At 37.5% G+C, this 19,986-nt stretch overlaps 1 protein-coding gene across 1 annotated transcript; it reads right to left on the bottom strand.

Moving 5' to 3' along the window:
- Positions 1–560: 560 nt before the first annotated feature.
- On the bottom strand, positions 561–18,515 carry LOC6570456 (host cell factor). The gene is made up of 12 exons (XM_032742112.2): positions 18,118–18,515; positions 17,359–17,668; positions 16,688–16,899; positions 16,427–16,615; positions 16,209–16,360; positions 14,328–15,353; positions 11,706–12,827; positions 11,355–11,589; positions 11,084–11,289; positions 3,530–3,790; positions 3,102–3,462; positions 561–880 (listed from the first exon to the last, which is right to left on the bottom strand). The coding sequence occupies exons 1-12, from the start codon at positions 18,416–18,418 to the stop codon at positions 726–728; spliced, it is 4,530 nt and encodes a 1,509-aa protein (XP_032598003.1). The 5' UTR covers positions 18,419–18,515; the 3' UTR covers positions 561–725.
- Between the last annotated feature and the right edge of the window lie 1,471 nt (positions 18,516–19,986).

The following is a 19,986-nucleotide window of genomic DNA, read 5'->3' as shown; positions in this document are numbered from 1 at the left end:
TTTGAATAAATTAAAAATTTTTATTTTTTAAATTATAAGCCGCTACTTGCTATTAATTGAGTTGCGCTTTTTCTGCTGAAAATTGCTATTTAAATGCAACTTCCATTTACCAGTTTAATACTCGACTTATCTTTAAATTTTTAGTTAAAATGTGCATAAAATTTGTATATATTATCTTACTAACTTTATTTATTACGTATTTGTATTACAAGTAAATTGATGTACATATACATATATAAAACATACGCACGAATTCCTTTTTTTCTGTTATTTGTCTTGGTTTTTGTTCTTGTTAATTTTAATCATATAATTTGATGTTAAATTGCATAAGTTAATTATTAGTTTCTGAAATGTGTGTGTGTGCTCGTGCGTTTATGTGTGTGTGCTGGTTGTTTGTGAGTGTGTTCCGACCTTAGACTTAAAACTATAAAGATGTATATATATACATATATATACATAATTAATTATATATATATATATATATATATATATATATATATATATATATATATATATATATATATATATATATATACTAAGTTATATATATATATACTAAGTTAAAAGTAAGACGACCAAATCCAGATCTTCTCTTGCACTTTTTCGACAATCGTTTGGAAAACAAATTCCTTCCAACTGATGGATGATGATGATGCACTGTACAATATATAATAGACTGCTTCCAGTTAGATTTGCCACGGCGATAACGATAACGATAAAGATAATCATTCGGTACCCTGCAAACCGGAGCTCCTCGCCCGCTTCTGCGGTGAGCTGTAGGCACTGCCTGCCGACGAGGCGCCGCCGCCAGTCTTCTCCTGTGTCCGCTTCAAACTGGGCGCATTTGCGGCGCAGCCTTGCAACTTGGTTGTTGTTGGATCTGTGTAAATAGGAGTAGAAATTTTATATTTATTTATTATTTTTATTTACTTATCTATTTATTTATATGTTTAAAATTTAGAGATTTAATTATTAATTAATTTATTACTTTTATTTATTTAATTATTTATGTTTATTATTCTTTAATAATTATTATTAAATTATTATTAATTTAAAATTATTTATCTTTTTTTATTAATTTAATTATTTATTTAGCTAGTTTGAGGTCAGATCTCTAAAATTCAGATTTGTATTAATAAATTTATTAATTGAATTCAGTATTTATGTATATAGTTAATTTTTTGTATTATTTTATTAATTAAAATCAACTAACTAGACACAAAATAAAATACAAAAACCAACTGTCGAATATTTAAATTAAAAAATATATATATTTTGCAGATTTATTTATTCAAAAAATCCAATCCAATAAAAACAATATATATACAGTGTCTCTCAGCTCATAATTATTTTTCAAAAATTCCAAAGACCGATGGTAGGTACATATATTAACCACCATAATGAATAAATGATCCCAATAAACTGGGGTTTCCCCACCTGCTAGGCCGGGCTATGTAAAAAGTACCTTAATTTATGGTCACATATTATTTGGCGTTATGGACACCTGGGTGCCATAAAACCCGGATTTTTTACGTCAGGTTGATTATTTTCGGTATAAATAGACCAATCCTTTGTCGTCAGTTTAGTTATATCCTGCATCTCGGGTACAACCAGCCAACGGAATCTCATCCTGGAACACTTCAAGAACGGATATTCACACCGCCAAATAGCTGAAATGGTAAATCTAAGCAAATCAACTGTATACAACATGACGCTTCGTCGACGAAAATTGGATAGAGGACAAGGGCAGAATGGCACCAAACAAGATTTTCACCGAACAGGAAGAGCGGAGGATCATCAGGAAAATAAGGGAAAATCGACTCCAAAACTGACTCCACAGGTGAAGGTGGTGAAATGTGGAAAAAGTGCAGTGTGGAAACTGTGCGCCGGGTTCTGCGCAACCATGACTTTAATGCACGAGTACCACGGAAGAAGCCCTTTATAAGCGCAAAAAATAAAAGGACTTGGATGACATTCGTCAAAACCCACTTGGACAAGGATTTGGAGTTCTGGAACACATTTATATTTGAAGATGAGCCCAAATTCAACATTTTTGGCTCGGACGGACGGAATTATGTGTGGCGACAGCCCAATACTGAGATGAATCCGAAACACCTAAAGGCAACAGACAAGCACGGCGGAGGAAGTGTCATGGTATGGGCATCTATCCCGGAAGTCGGAAATTTGGTGTTTATTGAAACAACAACAAAGGAGTGCCGAGAAGCTAGGAATCCGACGTACTTTCCGGTTCTACCAGGACCACGACCAGGACAACAACCAAGCATAAGTCCGCATGGTTGCTATCTGGCTTATCTGGAACTGCCCCCACATGATAATTTCAGATTTAATTGTTATTTAAAATTTGTGGTCTCTGCTGGAAAATAACATCCGGAATCACAGATCCGATCTCAGAAATGCTCTGCTGGATGAGTGGAGCAAAATCAGTCCAGAAACTACCCGGAAGCTGGTATCTTCCATGAATAATAGGTTAACGGAAATTATTAAGGCTAAAGGATATCATACTAAGTATTAACATCCTTATTTAAATTTTTATACGCATAATATGTTACTTTTCTAAGACTGGGCCAAAAAATCTGTGACATGTATTTTGGCTGTTTGGCTGCTGGAACAATGTTTTCATTGTTCATTGCTCATTGCATTTTAATAAAAACTAATGCTTATTTTTCAAACGTGATATAACATGAAACAAATTAGCATTTAAACATTTTGCGTTTGTTTCTTTGCTTAAACCTTATAGCACTTTACATTTTTTGCTAGACACTGGGCCTTATGAGCTGAGAGACACTGTATATATATACGTATATATAAATATATCATTAATAAATAGGGTCTACGCCTGAGCTAACTAGAATACGTATAGAAAGAAAAAAGGGGTTGTATTATTCATATCCACTTAAGAAGTTAAGAAATTCAATAAGGTTTCATGTATGAAGCAGGATACGATGATTAACACAGAATCGAAGACTTAATTGAAGTATGTACGTTTATAGGAATATAATAAAATTTATATAAGAATATAATGAATGATATATATAGGAATAAGATTATAAATACAAAAACAAATATTATATCAACTTTACCTTGAAGCCATCGGACTTGTGTCGCTGGACCGTATCCCTTCTGATTACGGGCAGCGATGCGAAAGATAATCGCTGGTTTATTGGAGCAATCAACGTGGGCGTTTGATAAGGATGCGTTGGGCACCGTGCATTGATTGGCGGCACCAACATAGACGCGTACAAAGGCCAATTGGGGCGAGCTGACCTTGTCCTTTGTGGTGGGTTTGACGGCCAAATAAACGGAGTATTCGACAATTTCCTTGGTCTTTTGTGCCGGCGGCGGTTCCCATGTCAAATGGGCGCCCTCCTTAATATCCTTCGATATCTTGATGGCGGACGGGGCACCAGGAAAACCAGGCAGACAAGTCTTAAAGCTGGATATCTAAAGTAGATCAAGGGAAATGTTAAATATTAATTATAAATATTAATATAAATATTTTTAAACTTACCTCTCCCCACTCGCCACGCCCACAGGTGTTAAGAGCAGCGAGGCGAAAGCGATACGCGGTGCCCGGATCCAAACTGATGCGTGGATATTGCGCCAAATCGGGCAAATGATCCGTGTCAAAATTGTCGCGCTGCGTCGCCTCGTTGAAATATTTATAGTCGATGTAGCTGGTCACCGTGTGAGAGAGCTCCTTGAAAATACCCACCGTATGCCACTTGTCGTTGTCATCGATTATATTACTGTTATTATTAGTGGACACAGCCTGGAAAACAGCAATATATTAATCTATAAAAGTGACTAAAAAGGGGTATAATGCGCTTCTAAAATTGTATGTGGCAAGCGGAAGTATTTAAATAAAGAAAATAATAATATTTAACATATAAGTTAAGAACTATCATTACAAATAACTCGAACAAATAACAAGCTAGAATAAATGTCATATGACACTTAGGCCTCGTCGGCATATTTTATCAACGCTGGACTCAGTCGCAAGGCAGCGATTATCTTAACGATATCCCATTTACCAGTCTGAGATTAGGGGAAGAACAAGAAAAAATTCCCGAAATAACGTGTTTGATCAGAGATTTTTCCGGAGATCGGACAGCATTTGGTTCTTGGAAAAAAACAACGTAAAAAAAATAATGACCATTTATAATGGTAAAGAAGAAACCTACAAATATTAGTTGATAAAATTAGCAATCCGAAACAAAATAGTAGAAGAAGCGAATGTGGTGCTAGAATCTTATAACACTACCATGAACTGGAGAACAATTTTCAAAAGAAAACTATGCTGATAGGAGAGATTTAAAAACTCTCAAGTATCAAATGTTTTCATTAACTCAAGGACGTTTGGCAGTTCAGGAATCTTATCAAATGGTATACCATCAATTATCCCTTATCCCTAACGAAATAGGCGTACAAGAATATGCACCAGAGGTAATTAGAGCTTTGTCGAACAATTATCGCGGTAAAGACTTCGATACGTTCGTGCGAGGTTTAAATGTAGACTTACCTACACTCTTAACGATCAAAGACCCAAGAGAACTGAGCCAGACCTTGCATCTGTTACTTTGTGAAGAACCAAGAACATAGAAATGCTTTCTTGCCTAAGTTAAGTCAACAAACACCACTCATACCGCCCAGAAATCATAATCCAGTGCATAAACCGCCTCAAATCACAAACTTTGGACAATGGAGAAATTTCCATTCATGATGACGCAACAAGCTAAACAATTTCCTCAGCCATCACACGGTCAATAAGCATTGCCACAAATTTTCAATCCTAGGCAGGGTTACCAAGCGCTTCCGCGCCCATTTTTTTCAAAGCCAGAGCCAAAATCTGTATCAATTGTACCAATCAATAAAACGCACAAATGATTTCGCAGGCAAACACCCCCTAAACGCACCTAGCACCCCAAAAATCCAACGACGGTTCCACATTGCAACTGAACCGAAGAACAGGTCGAGCAACCAAACCCTTACGACATGAACAACGATGAACAAGCTTATTTCAAAGCTGCTGCCAAAATTACATTCAACCAAAATTAGTTCCAAATCCGAATCCAGACGAAAATGTATTTAATCTCCGTTTGTTTATGTTTAACGTCCGTTGGCGGACAAACCAAAATATCTCACCACACGTTGCTTAATTTATTCAGTCAAAAAAAAAACACTTGACGAACAATATCGTATAAATTTGTTCGCAGAATCAGACGAAAAACTGACGTAGACCACCAGTTTCGAATAGTCGTCGCTTCTAGGAAACTTAACTCTATAACAATTACGGATAGATAAGTGGAACATTAGATGATATCCTCCACTTTGGAAAAATCTTCTATGTGTGCTATGATATCATTTTTTCAGTCAGCCCGAATACGAACACGTCAAGCATCTAAAAACGGTCTTCGAGACCTTCGAACAAATATGAAAATTCAAATCGACAAATGCGAATTTGTTAAGACCGAAGCCGATTTCATAGGTTTTACTATTTATACAAACGGCATTAAAATTGCGAAAAAGTGAAAGCAATCAAAAATTTTCCAATACCAAAAGTCTCAAAGACTTAGGTTTTTTTTTGGCTTGTCAAGCTATTACAAAAGATTCATTCGCGATTACACCAAATTTACAAAACCTCCCACAACTCTTCTAAGAGGAAAAATCGAATGGGAGGGTGCAGTCGGCAAAAGCCCTGACTCATCCGACTTCTTGGTAGGAAGGCAAAGCACTGGTGCAGCCAATCTGCCGGCAGGAGCAAGTGCGAAAAGCGAATTATCAACTACCAGCAGCATAGCGAAAAGGTTCACGTCTGCTGAAAGGATGAATGCTGCAAGCATTCTGAAGCGGCAGAACGCGAATGCGGTGGCCAACCCACCAACCGAATGGCGAAACAAGGTGAAGTGCCAAATTTCAGCGAGGCACCACGCAATTAAGAGCAGAGCCACACAAAAAGGCAACTCTCTCAAGCGCAGGGATCCGTTGCAAAACGGGCCAAGGTGCAACCGGGAAGGTCCTTCGCCGAAATTGCTAAGGAGAGAATCCTCATAGGGATCTTCGGCAAGGGCAACAAGGATGGAAGGATTCCCAATAACCAGTGGAAGTGAGTTGAAGGAGTCCTAGCTGTCCGCTGCCTACAGATGCTGGTTGGTACCAGGGCAACACAAAAGTCATCGCCTGCCAAGACGCACGCTCGGTGGAGCTGTATAAGGCTGCCGTCGCAAAAGTCGGCGGGGTCTACCCTGGGGCGAAGCTGGTCGCTGTCGACTGGAGCGAAGTCCCGAGCAGACCTCGAGCACGCATCTAGATCCCGGCCTCATTGAAGGAACCGGACCAGGTGCTGAGTCTGTTGCAGCTATGCAACCCCTCCCTCCCTACCCATGATGATTAGAGGGTGGTCAAGATTGAGGCCACAGAAGGGCCGACTGATTCTAAACAAGGAATCACTGGCACCAATTGAAGCTGCCAAGGGCGAATTGAACTTTGGCTTCGGTTCTATCACCGTGAAGCCAGTCGAGCAGGTTCCCCTCCGGATATCGGAGCAACTGACGATGAGCTGAAACCGGGCTATACTTTGGACGCGTTAACTTTTGCTCGGGGCCTTGAGGCCATGTGTCATGAGCTAGACCAGGTCGACTTTGCACTGCAGATAAACCTTCACCACTGTAAAGCAGCATCCGCTGCCCTGATGCTCCGTCTGGCTGGTGGCGGAGACGACAGTACTGGTTCAAGAACCTTGGGTGATTGGAGGCAAGGTTTGCGGGCTATGAAGTAAAAACTACAAGTTCCTTGTAGATCAGAATGAAGGTAAAACCCGTACCTGCGTCTTCGCGAAAAACACCTAAGTATTTTTCTACTCCATCATTTTAGCAATGGCGACAACACAGCGGTAAGCTTGGAGCTCCAGCCAGCTCCGACACGGCTACTGTCTGCTTACATAGCCCATGACAGCATTGGTCCACCACCAGACGAGATCATGAGATCCCTCGTCCAGGAGTGCGAGAAGCGCAAGATCGGCCTTATCATAGGCTGCGACGCGAATGCTCACCACATTCAGTGGGGGAGTACGGACACAAATTTGAGGGGTGAGTCGCTTTTAACCTTCATTCTTAATACAAACCTTCTAGTATGTAATACGGGAAATGATCCCAATTCATAATAAAAAATAGGAGAGGTCATAGACTTGACCTTAATCTCACACCCTATGAGTGACCAGCTGACAGGTTAGATAGTGTCCGATGACCACTCCTCTGATCATAGGTATATAGAATTCGAGCTTCTATTAATCCACCCAAAACCAGTTCACTTCCTAAACCAGAAGAAGGCGAACTGAGAAAGCTTTAAAACTAATTTAGACCGAACCCTTTCAGAACACCCACCGGTCCGGATAACTTCGCTCACCTCTGTAATCTTACACACTTTTACAATAACATGCAATAAGGATTTTAAGGCAGCCTGCCCTATTAGTAAGCCGATGCGTAAGAAAAAACCCCAATGGTGGACACCTCAACTAAATGTCCGTCGACAAAGTTGCAGGTCCCTCTTTAATGCAGCGAAACGATCTTCAATGGTCGCAATACAAGTCAAGTCTGGCGGAATACAAAAAAGCCACCAGACGGGCTAAAAGGAAATCTTGGAGAGATTTCTGCACATACATAGACAACTAATCAACTATCGAAGCTGCAAGGCTCAGAAAAGTTCTATCGAAAACCATCCCCACATTAGGTTATCTGAAAAAGTTGACACCTCATGGTCGGTTTCCAGTTAAGAGTCACTGGATATGCTCTTTAAAACGCACTTCCCAGGCTGCTCTGAGTTGCCTTTGAGGTGCACACAAATGACTTGTGAAGAGATTACATCTATAAAATCTCTTCTAGACAGAGATAATATAAAATGGGCAGTAAACAGCTTCAAGCCATTTAAATCTCCAGGCTCGGATGAACTAAGCCCGACCCAATTACAGAAGGCGGGCAACACAGCCATAAACTGGCAATCCGAAATCTTTGGGAAAATTCTCAAGACTGGTCGAATCCCATCGACGTGGCTCCAGTCAAAAATAACTTTCATACCCAAAGCCGGGAAGCCATCACACACCAGCGCCAAAGATTTCAGACCCATCAGTCTGTCATCTTTCATGTTAAGGACTCTGAAACGACTATAAGTCTTTATCTCACAACATCCTTTGACTCCAAGCTTATGTAGGAGTCTCAACATGCCTACAGGAAGGGCAGATCTACAGATGGCCTTCATTCTGTGGTCAATATTAAAGAGAAATCTCAAATCTATAAGGAATACATCCCAATAGCGTTCATAGACATTGGATGCGCCTTCAAAAACGTCAAACCGGCTGCAATAACTGGAGCTCTGCTGAGCCTGGGGATTGACACCAGTCTAGTGGGATTGATCAATCAATTGCTCACTTGCAGGATTGTGATATCCACAAGGGGAGTCCTCAACTCTCTGCAGGTATGTCAGCCGAGGTACGCCAAAAGGAGGCGTCCTGTCACCCCTTCTATGGAACTTAGTAATAAATAAAATGCTGCGGGACATGGAGGAGGGCGGCTGCCAAACAGTTGCATACGTAAATGACGTTGCGGTAATCTTCAGGGGAAAATACCCCCAAACTCTCTGTGACCTCATGACTAGTTATGTTTGGCACAGGAGAGTGGATTGAGTGTAAACCCCAATAAAACGGAACTTGTTCTTTTCACAAGAAATTACAACGTCCATCCTCTTGTCTAGCGAGGCACTAGACGCTATCCTGGACATCCCATTTCTGGAAAGACAAGGAATGGCACTCACGGCCGTAAGACTGAGAGAATCCTTAACCTGGACTGCTCAGAAAACAGGCCATGCTTCTATCTTAGAGGGGAGGTTAACCATCCCTTCGAAAACAGATTACTGCGTGCCAGTAATATAACTGGAAACACACTTCAACACATACTTCCCCTCCGGGGAGGAGTATGCTCATGGCACTCCCGATCCACCGGCAGCTATCATTCAGCCTTCCGACACATTGCAGTGTTTTTCAAGCTGAAGTACTTGCTATAAAAGAAGCACTAGATTGTCTAAAAAGGCTCAAAGTTAGCCCTGGCAGTATTAATATATACATTGACAGCCAAGCGGCAATTAAATCTATTAGCTCGATATCATCAAATTCGTTATCAGTAACAAGCTGTCGCAAATATCTATGGATGGATGCTTTTAAACACGAGTGTGGGAGAAATCACCCTGTATCACATTCAATGTAGCCAACATATTTTTGGAACCAAAGAAAATTGTGAAACTATAACAATAAAAGCTTACGTAGAAAAACTAAACAATTGAGCAACGATACTTCTATAACACGAATCCTCAAAAGCAAAAAAGCCGATTGTTAACTGATAAATAGTCAACACGTACCCGACCACGAAGAATTGTTCACCGTAACGATCCTGCTCAACAACTTCAAAATCGAAATAAAATTTGACGAAGAACCAATGGATTTAAGGGGAACATTCCTTATCCAGTTTGAAAACTCAACAGTCAGGGTAGGAGAAGACCTCCACCTATCAAATGCAATGACATTTGCAGAAGCAACACCACCACTACTACAAATAATAGAAGGAAAGTCAGAAGTCGAGAAAGTACTGTCATTACAAATGTTAAAGGAAATAAAAATACAAAGGAACTAAAACACTCAGAAACAGTAGCACAACCACAACAACAACAGTAAATTTAACACTCACAGCCACGCTCTTCATTCTATTAATAATCATAGTCACATGTTGAATCAAATAAAAAACTGTCACATTAGAAGCTAACAGACAGGAAGACAATCCTCCGGAGCAGAATCAAACAAAAAAAACAAGGTTTTACATCGCGTCCGACGAATTCCGAGTTTAAGGGGAGAGGAGTTAAGAACTATCATTACAAATGACAAGCTAAAATAAATTTCATATGACACTTGCGCCTCGTCGGTATATTTCATCAACGCTGGACTCTGCCACAAGTACCCATAATCAATTATCGTCAGCATATTTCGGCAACGATGGATTCAGCCAGAAATATACAAAGACAACGATTACAGCCAGGGCGTATGATGTAATATGATACGCGCCTCCGTCAGCATATTCCACTAGAGGACCATCGTAGAACCCAGATGGAACAACCGACACCTCCACCAATAGGACAACAACTACAAAGCTACAGCGACCAAAACGACATCGACAAGACGCCAGCAGAGTCAGCAGTCCGAGTTTAATTATGATAAGCTAGAGTTTACAAAATCAGTTCTACTAAAGCACTCAAACAAAACGATTCAGTTTTTGTTGAATAAAAACAATAAGGAATAGTTTAATTTTTATATATATAAATTATTTACAATATATAAATAATATATATATAACTGGAATATCTAAAATCAATCGCGCTGATTTACTGCATTTTTCTTCAAAATTTATCACCATCTATCAATAATGTAAGCCAATCGATTAATTAATAAATACTAAAGCTTAAAGCTGAATAGAAATTAAATCAATTTGACTTTTCTAAATTTGATTTTTATGTGCGAAATAATTAATAAAAAAAATTAATTTAAATATAAAGCAGGATTTATATTTGAATTAATTTCGGAAAGACAGAAGCAGATCAGCTTCATAATGTATATATATATATATATATAGAGACCAACATCAAAAGCCGATTCAATCTAGCTCTAACCCTTTTGATATGGACTTCGACTAATAACGATCAATTTCAAAATAAATAATAAATAAGTCAAATAAATAATTAAACTAAAAATAATACAAATAATAAAAAGTATAATAAATAATAAATAATAGATAAGTCAAATAAATATAAAAAAATATATATAAAATAAACCAAACAAATAAAAAAATTAAATAAATAATGAATAAGTTAAATAAATAAATAAAATAAATATTAAATAAGACAAATAAATAAAAAAAAAAGTAAATAATAAACAAGTAAAATAAATAATAAATAAATAAAATAAATGCAGGGTATCAGCTCATCGATCTCTCTTTCGACTAGCGAATTCTTTATTTGCTTTCTCACTTACATTGTTGTCGTTGTTGTTGTTGAAGCTTTTCGTTTGTTCATTCGATTTGGTATAGCTGAATTGGCTGACTGAAGAGGCGAAGGCGGAGGAGGAGCTGCCATCTAGCAGACTTCTGCTAGCTGCAGCCGTTTTACTGCAATCCGCCGAAGCAGTCGCCGCCTGCATCACAGCTGCCGATGCCAACGCATCCAATTGGGAGCCCTCCACTGAAAAATAAATGTTAATTAAATATATATAATCAATTTTATATATATTTTGTAGCACAACTCACCGTTTTGATGATGATGCTGATGCTGACGCTGCACGTTTAACGGTAATTGGGATTGATCTGCGTCCGATTCGCTTGTCGTCGATATGGTTGTGTCCTTCAGCAGCACCAAAGCCTCACCTGACTTGATCGTCGTCAATATATTGGCAGCCTCCGTCTCCGATGCAGTCGGCTGATTGCAATCAGCTCCAGTTGTAGTCACAGCAGCAGCAGTAGCTGCTGCCACTGAGAGATTGGCCTATAAATTAAGGCAGAGGTTATAAATAATCAGCAGAGGTTATTAATAATAATAATAACATTCATAATAATATCATTAATATTAATAAAAACATTAATAATAACAAATATATTTACATTTGTATCCATATTCTCTTCCGGACATGCTTGTGCCGTATGCTGCAGATCCGTCGTGCTGCTAACACCAGAAACATCATCGTTTACAGCTGCTTTCTCCAAATCCAGCAGCGTATCGGATCCTGTTGCCGCAGCTGTTGCCGATGTTGAAGCGGGTGTGGATGTAGATTTGGCATTCTCCTGCTCATCCCTCGCCACCTTATCATCAATATGCTCATCATCCTTTGGTTGTTTAAATGAATCATCGACGCCATCTAGTTGCTCAATAATATCATCCATGGGATCCGCATCCAAATCGGCCAATTTGGCAATATTAATCGACTGTTGCTGCTGTTGAGTTGTTGTTGTTGTTGCCTCGACAATTTTGTCTTTCTGCTTGAGGGGTATAATGGGTGTGGTGGTCTTAAGGGGAGCACCCCGCGCTGAGAGGGTCAAAGTTCGTTGACCCGCAGCCGTTGCGACGCCGCCCGCATTAAAAATATTGACGAAACCCTTTCGCGCCGCCGTTGCACCTGGCAACATGACCAGCTTGTTGGTGCCGGGAGTGCTGGCTGCCGCATTTGAGGCACTCATCACAGTGACCGGCTTGCCACCAATATAAACAGCCGTCTTCTGTTGCAACTTCTGCGCAGCATTGCCGGCAGTTATCAGTTGAGTTGTTGTTGTCGTTGAGGTGGGTAGCGTTAGAGTAATGGGTCTGCCAGCAATACCGGCGGTACCCGTTAAATTACGCACCATTTTCATATTGGTCGGCGTGGCAGAGATAACGGTACGTGTTGTAGCGCCACCACCAACAGCCAAGGGTGTCGCTGTTGTGCCCGTAGAGCCAACAATGCTGACAATATTTGTGGCATTGCTGCCGGCGCTACTCATGACAGCTGTACCGGCACCAGTGGAGGACACGCTCCTCAATCCGGTTGTGCCCGTGGTAACAATGATTATTTGCTGATTACCCAATTGGGCGCCTTGTTTGTTGCTGGTGATGACAAACGCCGGCTTGCCACCCATCACATTTGGCGTCACTTTCCCCATTTGCACTATGTTTGAGTTTTTCATTATCAACTTGCCACCGGCAACGCTGTGTGGCGACACCAATTTTAGCACATTGCCCGACACCAGTGACTTTTGTGTATGTTGTTGTTGTTGCTGCTGCTGCTGTTGTTGTTGTTGTTGGTGTTGTTGTTGTTGGTGTGGTTGTTGTTGATGGTGTTGTTGTTGCAGCTGCGTCAGTTGATTGCCAGCAGCAGTTGCAGTTGTTATTGTGCCAGAGGCCATCACTGTCTTCGGCTGCAAGCTGCCACCAGCAGCAATCTAAAATAATTGAAGTTATTAATATCTCAATTAGTAATAATAAAAAATAATTAAATAATATTTAATCTCTCAATTGCAGGAGCTATATAAAAAATAATAGTAGTAATAATAAATAAAATAATAGTGCTAATATATTGTAATTGAATAGTTATTCATGTCAATTGACGCAATAATAATATTTAAATATTATTTTATATTATTATTATTGAGAGATTATCAACTATTCAGCTATTATATATTACCCACTACCATTCTTTTTATTTATTACTATAATAGACCTTCTATTAAACAATATATGAATAGTTATTAATCCATCAATGGAAGGAGCCATATAGAAAATAATAATAATAAATACAAATAAAACACTAATAATAATAATATAAAAAAAATAGTAGTAGTGCTAAGCATAACAATTTTAAAAATTACATTTAATTAAATAATGCATACAGAAGACGACAAACAATCAAAGAGCTGAAGGATCATATATATATATAATATTATAATATATTAAATATAATATTATAACATTTATAGCAGCAGCACATAAATAAATAATATTTATAGTTGTGTAAAAATATAATAATAATAATGATAAGCAGGGAATATATTGCCAAGCAATAAACTTGATAAACTATACTGTTTCCTACAAATTTTAATTCTTTTTTTTGTGTTGTTGTTTTGTGTGGTTTTTTTTACTTATCTGTATATTAAAATTATGAAGTACATGACAAAATATGATTTAGATTTACTTCTTGAGCATCAATTAATATTTTATATCTCATTTTAAATTCAGCGTCAAGAATTTCGATGAGACATTTACGATAAAAAAATATCTCTTCATTTCAATTTTCAAATCTGGATTAGGATTCTTGCTCCCCAATATTCTCCGATTCAGCAAAGTTCTGGAATCTGTTCAAATGGAATGCTTACGTTTTGCTCTTCGTCCTATCTCAATAGACCTAACTATTTTTTGTAGTTAAATTACTCAATTTTAATGTTCTCTTTAAATCTGTATAATATAAACTTACGAAATAATACACTTCTTTTTTGTGATAATAATTCCAATGGCAAATTTCAATCTTTTGGCGATTCTACTTTGGGTATTCTTGAATACTTAATACACATTTGAAATATATCACAATTACTAATTGATTAATTACAAATTATTAATCGATTAATTGCAATAATAATTATAATTAGTAGTTGAGGATTAACAGAATTATCTTATTAGCTAAGAATTTTCAACCTATTTTTAAATATGTCTACAATTATTAAATACTTACCAGTTAATAGTAATTATTGAGTAATTACCTGTATTTGTGTCGATCCACCAGGCGCCGAGGCATGTTGTTGATTACAAATGGATATTGCAGCATGTGCTTGCACCTGCGCCTGCCCCGTTGTTGCAGCACCCTTGGCAATATTAAAGTTGACCTTTGGCAATGTTTGCACAGCCATGCCACCGCTGCTCGTCTTCACAAACTGTAGCTGCACGTTGGAGGCGAGTGTTAATGGTTTCTGTATAAAATACTGCTTGCCACCGATGGAAGTTGTTGCAGTCGCAGTTGTTGTTGCTGTTGAGTGTTGCAGTTGCTGTTGTTGTTGTTGCATTGTGGCAGCTGTTGTCGCTTTTAGTATTGTTGTTGTGGCGCCACTGGTGGTACCGTAGCTGCCACTGCTGCTGCTTGTGGCAAGCCGCAAAGTTTGGCCAGCTGACGTTGCAACACTCGGTACAATGCGCAAGGAGGCGCCACCAATTGAACTCGGTGTCGAGCTGAGTTGCAGTATATTACTAGGCGTGCCACTTGCCACATCTTTGGGCCGAAACTTGTGTAAGATGCCACCGGCAGCAGCAACGCCACTCGCCACGCCACTGCTGCTGTTTGTTGTTGCAGCTGTGCTGCTTATGATGGATAATTGTGGCTGTTGTTGTTGCACAGTTGCCACAGTTGTGGCAGCCAATATCGGCTTTAGTTGCGACGCTGGCGTTTGTGCCACATACACTGCGGCCGGCGTTTTTGCCTCATTTAGATGCAAGACAGAAATCGGGCTCTTATCGAATTTCAATGCTGCACTTGAAGTTGGCGCTGTTGTTGCAACAGCATCTGTGACGCCTCCATTAGTGGCACCTGCATTAGCCACATTCTGAGCTGGCGGCTGCTTTGTGGCACTCACCGGACCCTGTTCTATTTTTTGTATTTGTAACACGTAAGCTGCCGCAAATGTTGTCGCCGTCCAGGAGAGTTCCAGCGCGTGGGTTGAGGCACGCACCAGCGCCACTTTGACAGCATACAGCGGCTTCGTCACCTCGAGGTACCACAGATCCTTGCAACACACCTGCAACAGATAATAATAAAAATAATTTAATTATAACAACAATATAATAATAAATAATTCACTTAACATTCAAAATTTGTCTTGACTTGGATATAATTATATAAATAAATATATTAATATACAAATGCAATCATAAATATATTAAATATTGATATATATTATTTTGTTGGTATTTCAAAACTAATATATTTACATATGTCAAAGTAATTTGCTAGTTAATATTTTAATATATTTCTAGTTATGATTTTTATTTTACCATAAATAAATAATAAATAGTTTCATTTAATCACATTGTACAATATAATCACCAAGCTACTAACGTTTATTTAAGTTTTTAAGTTTTAAGTTTTCTTTCTTAATATGACATAAATAAGTTGAGCTCATTTAACACTGACATAAATATGACCCACCTAATCGTATAGATTTCTAAGAAACTCAGAACTTTTCACTTTTAGTTTAATTTATTATATTTTTCATTTTTTTTTTACATGTTTTCCCAAATCCGTCATCAATTTTACATTGCCCAATATTTCAGTTTTATTTTTTTAAGCCATTTAATATGATACTTGAATTTTTAAAAATTGGTTTTTAGTCCTTGTTGGACTATATTAAAAAAAAATAAAATATATATATATATATATATATATATATATATATATAATATAAATATTATATATATATGTATACATATTGCCATTTTGAGTGCTTATATATTCAAATTTGAGCTTACCTCTTTACAGCCTGCACACTTTGGCTTATAGGTATATAAATAAAATATACTTATTTATATTTATATATATTATACTTATATATATACTTTTTATTAAAATCAGTTATAAGTGTAGATCATCTCACCCTAACCTGGTTGTTCCAAGCTTTGCGATAACCATCTCTCCCCGACCAAACATAGAGACGACTCTGAATGCCAACGGCACAGTGCCCGGCTCGTGCTCTGGGCACATTCTCCTCGATGGTGTCCAGGGTGACATTCTCCCACGTCATCGTATCTACACAAAAAGCTTATTATTATATACAATGTATATATATTTATATAGATAATATATAGTAGATACCCAAATCAAGTACGGCGAGCGTATTTGTGCATTTCCATTCACGTTCTGTTGTCGCCTTCGAGTCATTTATCACCAGTGGTACCCAGCCGCCAAAAACATACATTTTATTTGCAATCATTGTCGAACTGTGCAAGGATCGCGGAAGTGGGGCTTGTCCTCGAGTTCTTGGTTTCTCCCACGTCATGGAATCTGTAAAAAAAAAAACCCAATGGAAAAAAATTATAATAAATAATATATATATAATTCGCAATACAGAAATACCCGTGTCAAGCAACCACAAATCGCCCAGGCGACAACCGCTCATTCCGCCGTAGACGAGTAGGTTCAATTTGCCCGTATCTTTACTCGTAAACGAAATACCCGTGTGCGATTCCCGGGGAGGCGGACTATCGCCAAATGTCTTGGGTATTATCCATTTGCCATTGTGACTGTGCACGCCTCGCGTATCCAATATATACAAATCATTTAGATATCTAAAAGTAATTTAAATTTTAAAAATGAACACTATTAATATAGAATATTTAACTGAGAAATTGCTAACTCTCATTTTATATTTATTTTTGCTTTAAATTCTAGTTTTTGACTTCTTAAAAGTGGTAGTAAAAATTTCATTCATTTATAAATTTAAAAGTATTAAATTTGATTTTGAATTAAATATATTTTTTTATTTGGGATTTTGCTATGTCGAAAATTATAGTTAACCAACGTAATTCTGAAATTAATTTCTTTTTTTTGTATTTAAGATTTTTCTGTTTCGACTGAGGGATAGTCGAAAATTTTAAAAATATTAAATATGAAAATGTATTTTTAATTTAATAAGCTTTATATTTTAATCGAAACGAGCTACTAATAAATATATTTTTAGAAACAATCAAATAAATTTAATTATTATTATTTACAACTACTAATATTAATTAATAATTGCCACCTACTTGGGAATATTATTTTTGGGATCATCCGATTCATTGGCCAATCCGCCAAACAGGAATATTTTCTCGCCGACCATCGTGAAGCTGTGCCCCAACCGGGGGCAGGGTGTGACACCGTTATCCGGCGTCTCTGGGTACATTTTGCGCCATTCCCATTTGGTTGCTTGCAACTCGTAAAGTTCATTTGAATATTTGCCATATTCAATCATGCCGCCAAAGACAAACATGCGGGTGCCTTCCACAACAAATCCATAAGCGGCACAACCATTTGGCACATCGCCCTTCAGCACGGGCACATACCATTGATTGGTGACTAAATTAATAATTGGAAATTGACAATTAGCAATTGAAATTATCAATTGTAGCGTGCCGACTCAGATTGGCAGTCGTGACTATATATGTAGTGTTTTTAAATATCGATTGTAGTGTGACGATAGTGAAGCTCCATCGACACCAAATTGCAATTTGCTTAGCGATAGTAAAGTGTTCGACACGCGACTGGAAGCTAAGACTAAATATACAGGGTTGTTAAATAGTGCAGCTGCATGAATATCGACTCATAATGGTAAGTCCCTCAACGATGTATCGTATTGTGCAGTGACAGTGCAGCTTCATAGCATAACACGAAACACAACTACAACGATGTTCTCAATTACCGTTAGTGGCAAAGTATATAATGCCCCCTGCTTTGCATGACATACAAGCAGCGCACTCAAAATAAAAATAAAAATAAAACTCATTTAAAATCACAAAAATAAATACCTGTATTATAAACATGTAATTCATCGACAATTCCCTCGTTGCCACCACCAAAAACGACCATTAATTCCTTGATATTTATGGCACGATGACCGTGGCGAGGACGCGGCTGCGGCCCCGTTGGATTTAAAACGCGTTTCCAACGAAAACCAAATTGATTATTGGCCAACATATTATTATTAGGATTATCAGTTTGGTAAGTGGCATCCATTTCCATATCGATGCGTGCCAAGCAATTTGAGTCAGTTCGAACAATTTGTTCCGCGTTCGGCTCATCGGCAGAATTATTTGATGCGCTTTCCATAATTATCGTTTATCGTTAATCGGGGATTTCTTTTGGTTGTTTCCGTTTTCAACAATTAAACAGAATATTCTTTTTTAATGTATTTGTTTACAATTCAAATTCATTTTTTTGCTTGTCAAAACTGTAAAAAAAAACATTAGTCAAGTCAAAATTAAAAAATTTAATGAATACGAATAAACTATTATTGAGCACTGTGATTGCTGCATTGATGCTAACAATTTATGTTGACCTGGCAATGCCGTCAAATGGACGACGACGCTCATCAAAAATCGGTATCAAAATTTTGGTGCCATTTTATCACACAATTTGTAGAAATGCGAATTAGTGTTGTTTTTCCTTCTCGCTTACCAAATTAACAATTGCACTTTATTGAAATTGAAATGTAAGTCAATAATAAATGTAAATGCGACACTCTCCAAAATTTGTGCACACATACAGTTTGCAAAAAAAAGCCGAAGAAAACGACGACGCGCACAGAGGCAACTCAAAAAGGTCTCAGCCAGGGAGCCGAACTGGATCATCGCTGCGCATCAGCGCTGTGTGGGTTGCTCTGTTGACTAAGGTTGCTACCCAACATATCGATATATCGATAAGCGCAACTCAATTTGGCTAGCGAGGGAAGAACAATATTTTTTGTCTAAATATAAATTTATTATAAATTAAAAATATAACTGGAATGGATAATATGCACATTTAAAACCAAACTATAATTAAGCATTAATAATTAATTGCAAAACAATATTTTTTTGTTCATATACTAATTGTTATAATAAAATAAAATATTCAATAAAACTATAACTTCAATAAATTTTTTATGTATAAAGATATCAACGATAAAACAATAAGTTAACCAATAACTAATTATTTTTATTCATTTAATTTTTAAAATAAAAATATAACTTCAATGAATTAATTTCCAATACATTTTAAGTATATATCGATACACACAATAAAAATAAACTATAATTTTTATTGATCATTTTAATTAATTTTAAATAATATCGTTAAGCAAACAATACATAGAGGCGTCAAATCGACAAAAAAGTGCATTAGGTTTTTTCCGAATTTCTGGACGCAGTTGTGCCTAGACGGCGACGCGTCGATAAATTTGCAGCGTACCCATACACGCATGCTCATAAAAGGCTGAGGTTTTAATTTATCTGCGATGTTGTCGCAGCAAAGTCAAGTGAAATAACGATCTGCGTTGATTTGACGCCTCTATGTATTGTCTGCTTTGTGGTAATATTCATAAAGATGCATATCGACTAAAAATTAATTGATTGCAACTCCCACTTCAAGTATCTAACCATTGACTCAGCATCGGGTAAACTCACGCTCCAATCGTTATATTTTATATATTTAATGTGACCAGCTGGTTTACTCGCAGAAATTCTCTACCAATTTTCTTTCTAAAAGTAATCGATATATTGTTTGCTTATAGCTTAGAAAAAAAATAGCACGCATGCAAATTCATAGTTGCAATCGATTGTTTTCTACGCCTGAAAGTATGCAATTGCTTTAAAGTGGGCTCAATTAAAAACAAAAACTATTAACTATAAATACGTGGA

This window comes from Drosophila grimshawi, unplaced genomic scaffold (assembly GCF_018153295.1).
Source record: "Drosophila grimshawi isolate 15287-2541.00 unplaced genomic scaffold, ASM1815329v1 contig_80, whole genome shotgun sequence".
NCBI lineage: Eukaryota > Metazoa > Arthropoda > Insecta > Diptera > Drosophilidae > Drosophila > Drosophila grimshawi.
The sequence above is the reverse complement of the archived record's forward strand: the minus strand, read 5'-3'. Positions and strand labels throughout refer to the sequence as shown.

Bases quoted from the DNA above. Each gene is read 5' to 3' on its own strand.
- LOC6570456 (XM_032742112.2), bottom strand. From the start codon at position 18,418: ATGGAAAGCGCATCAAATAATTCTGCCGATGAGCCGAACGCGGAACAA. The intron at 17,669-18,117 runs GTATTTATTTTT...TTATTAATTTAG, and splicing joins ATTACATGTTTATAATACAG to TCACCAATCAATGGTATGTG. The intron at 3,791-11,083 runs GTAAGTGAGAAA...GCTGTTTTCCAG, and splicing joins ACAACAACAACGACAACAAT to GCTGTGTCCACTAATAATAA.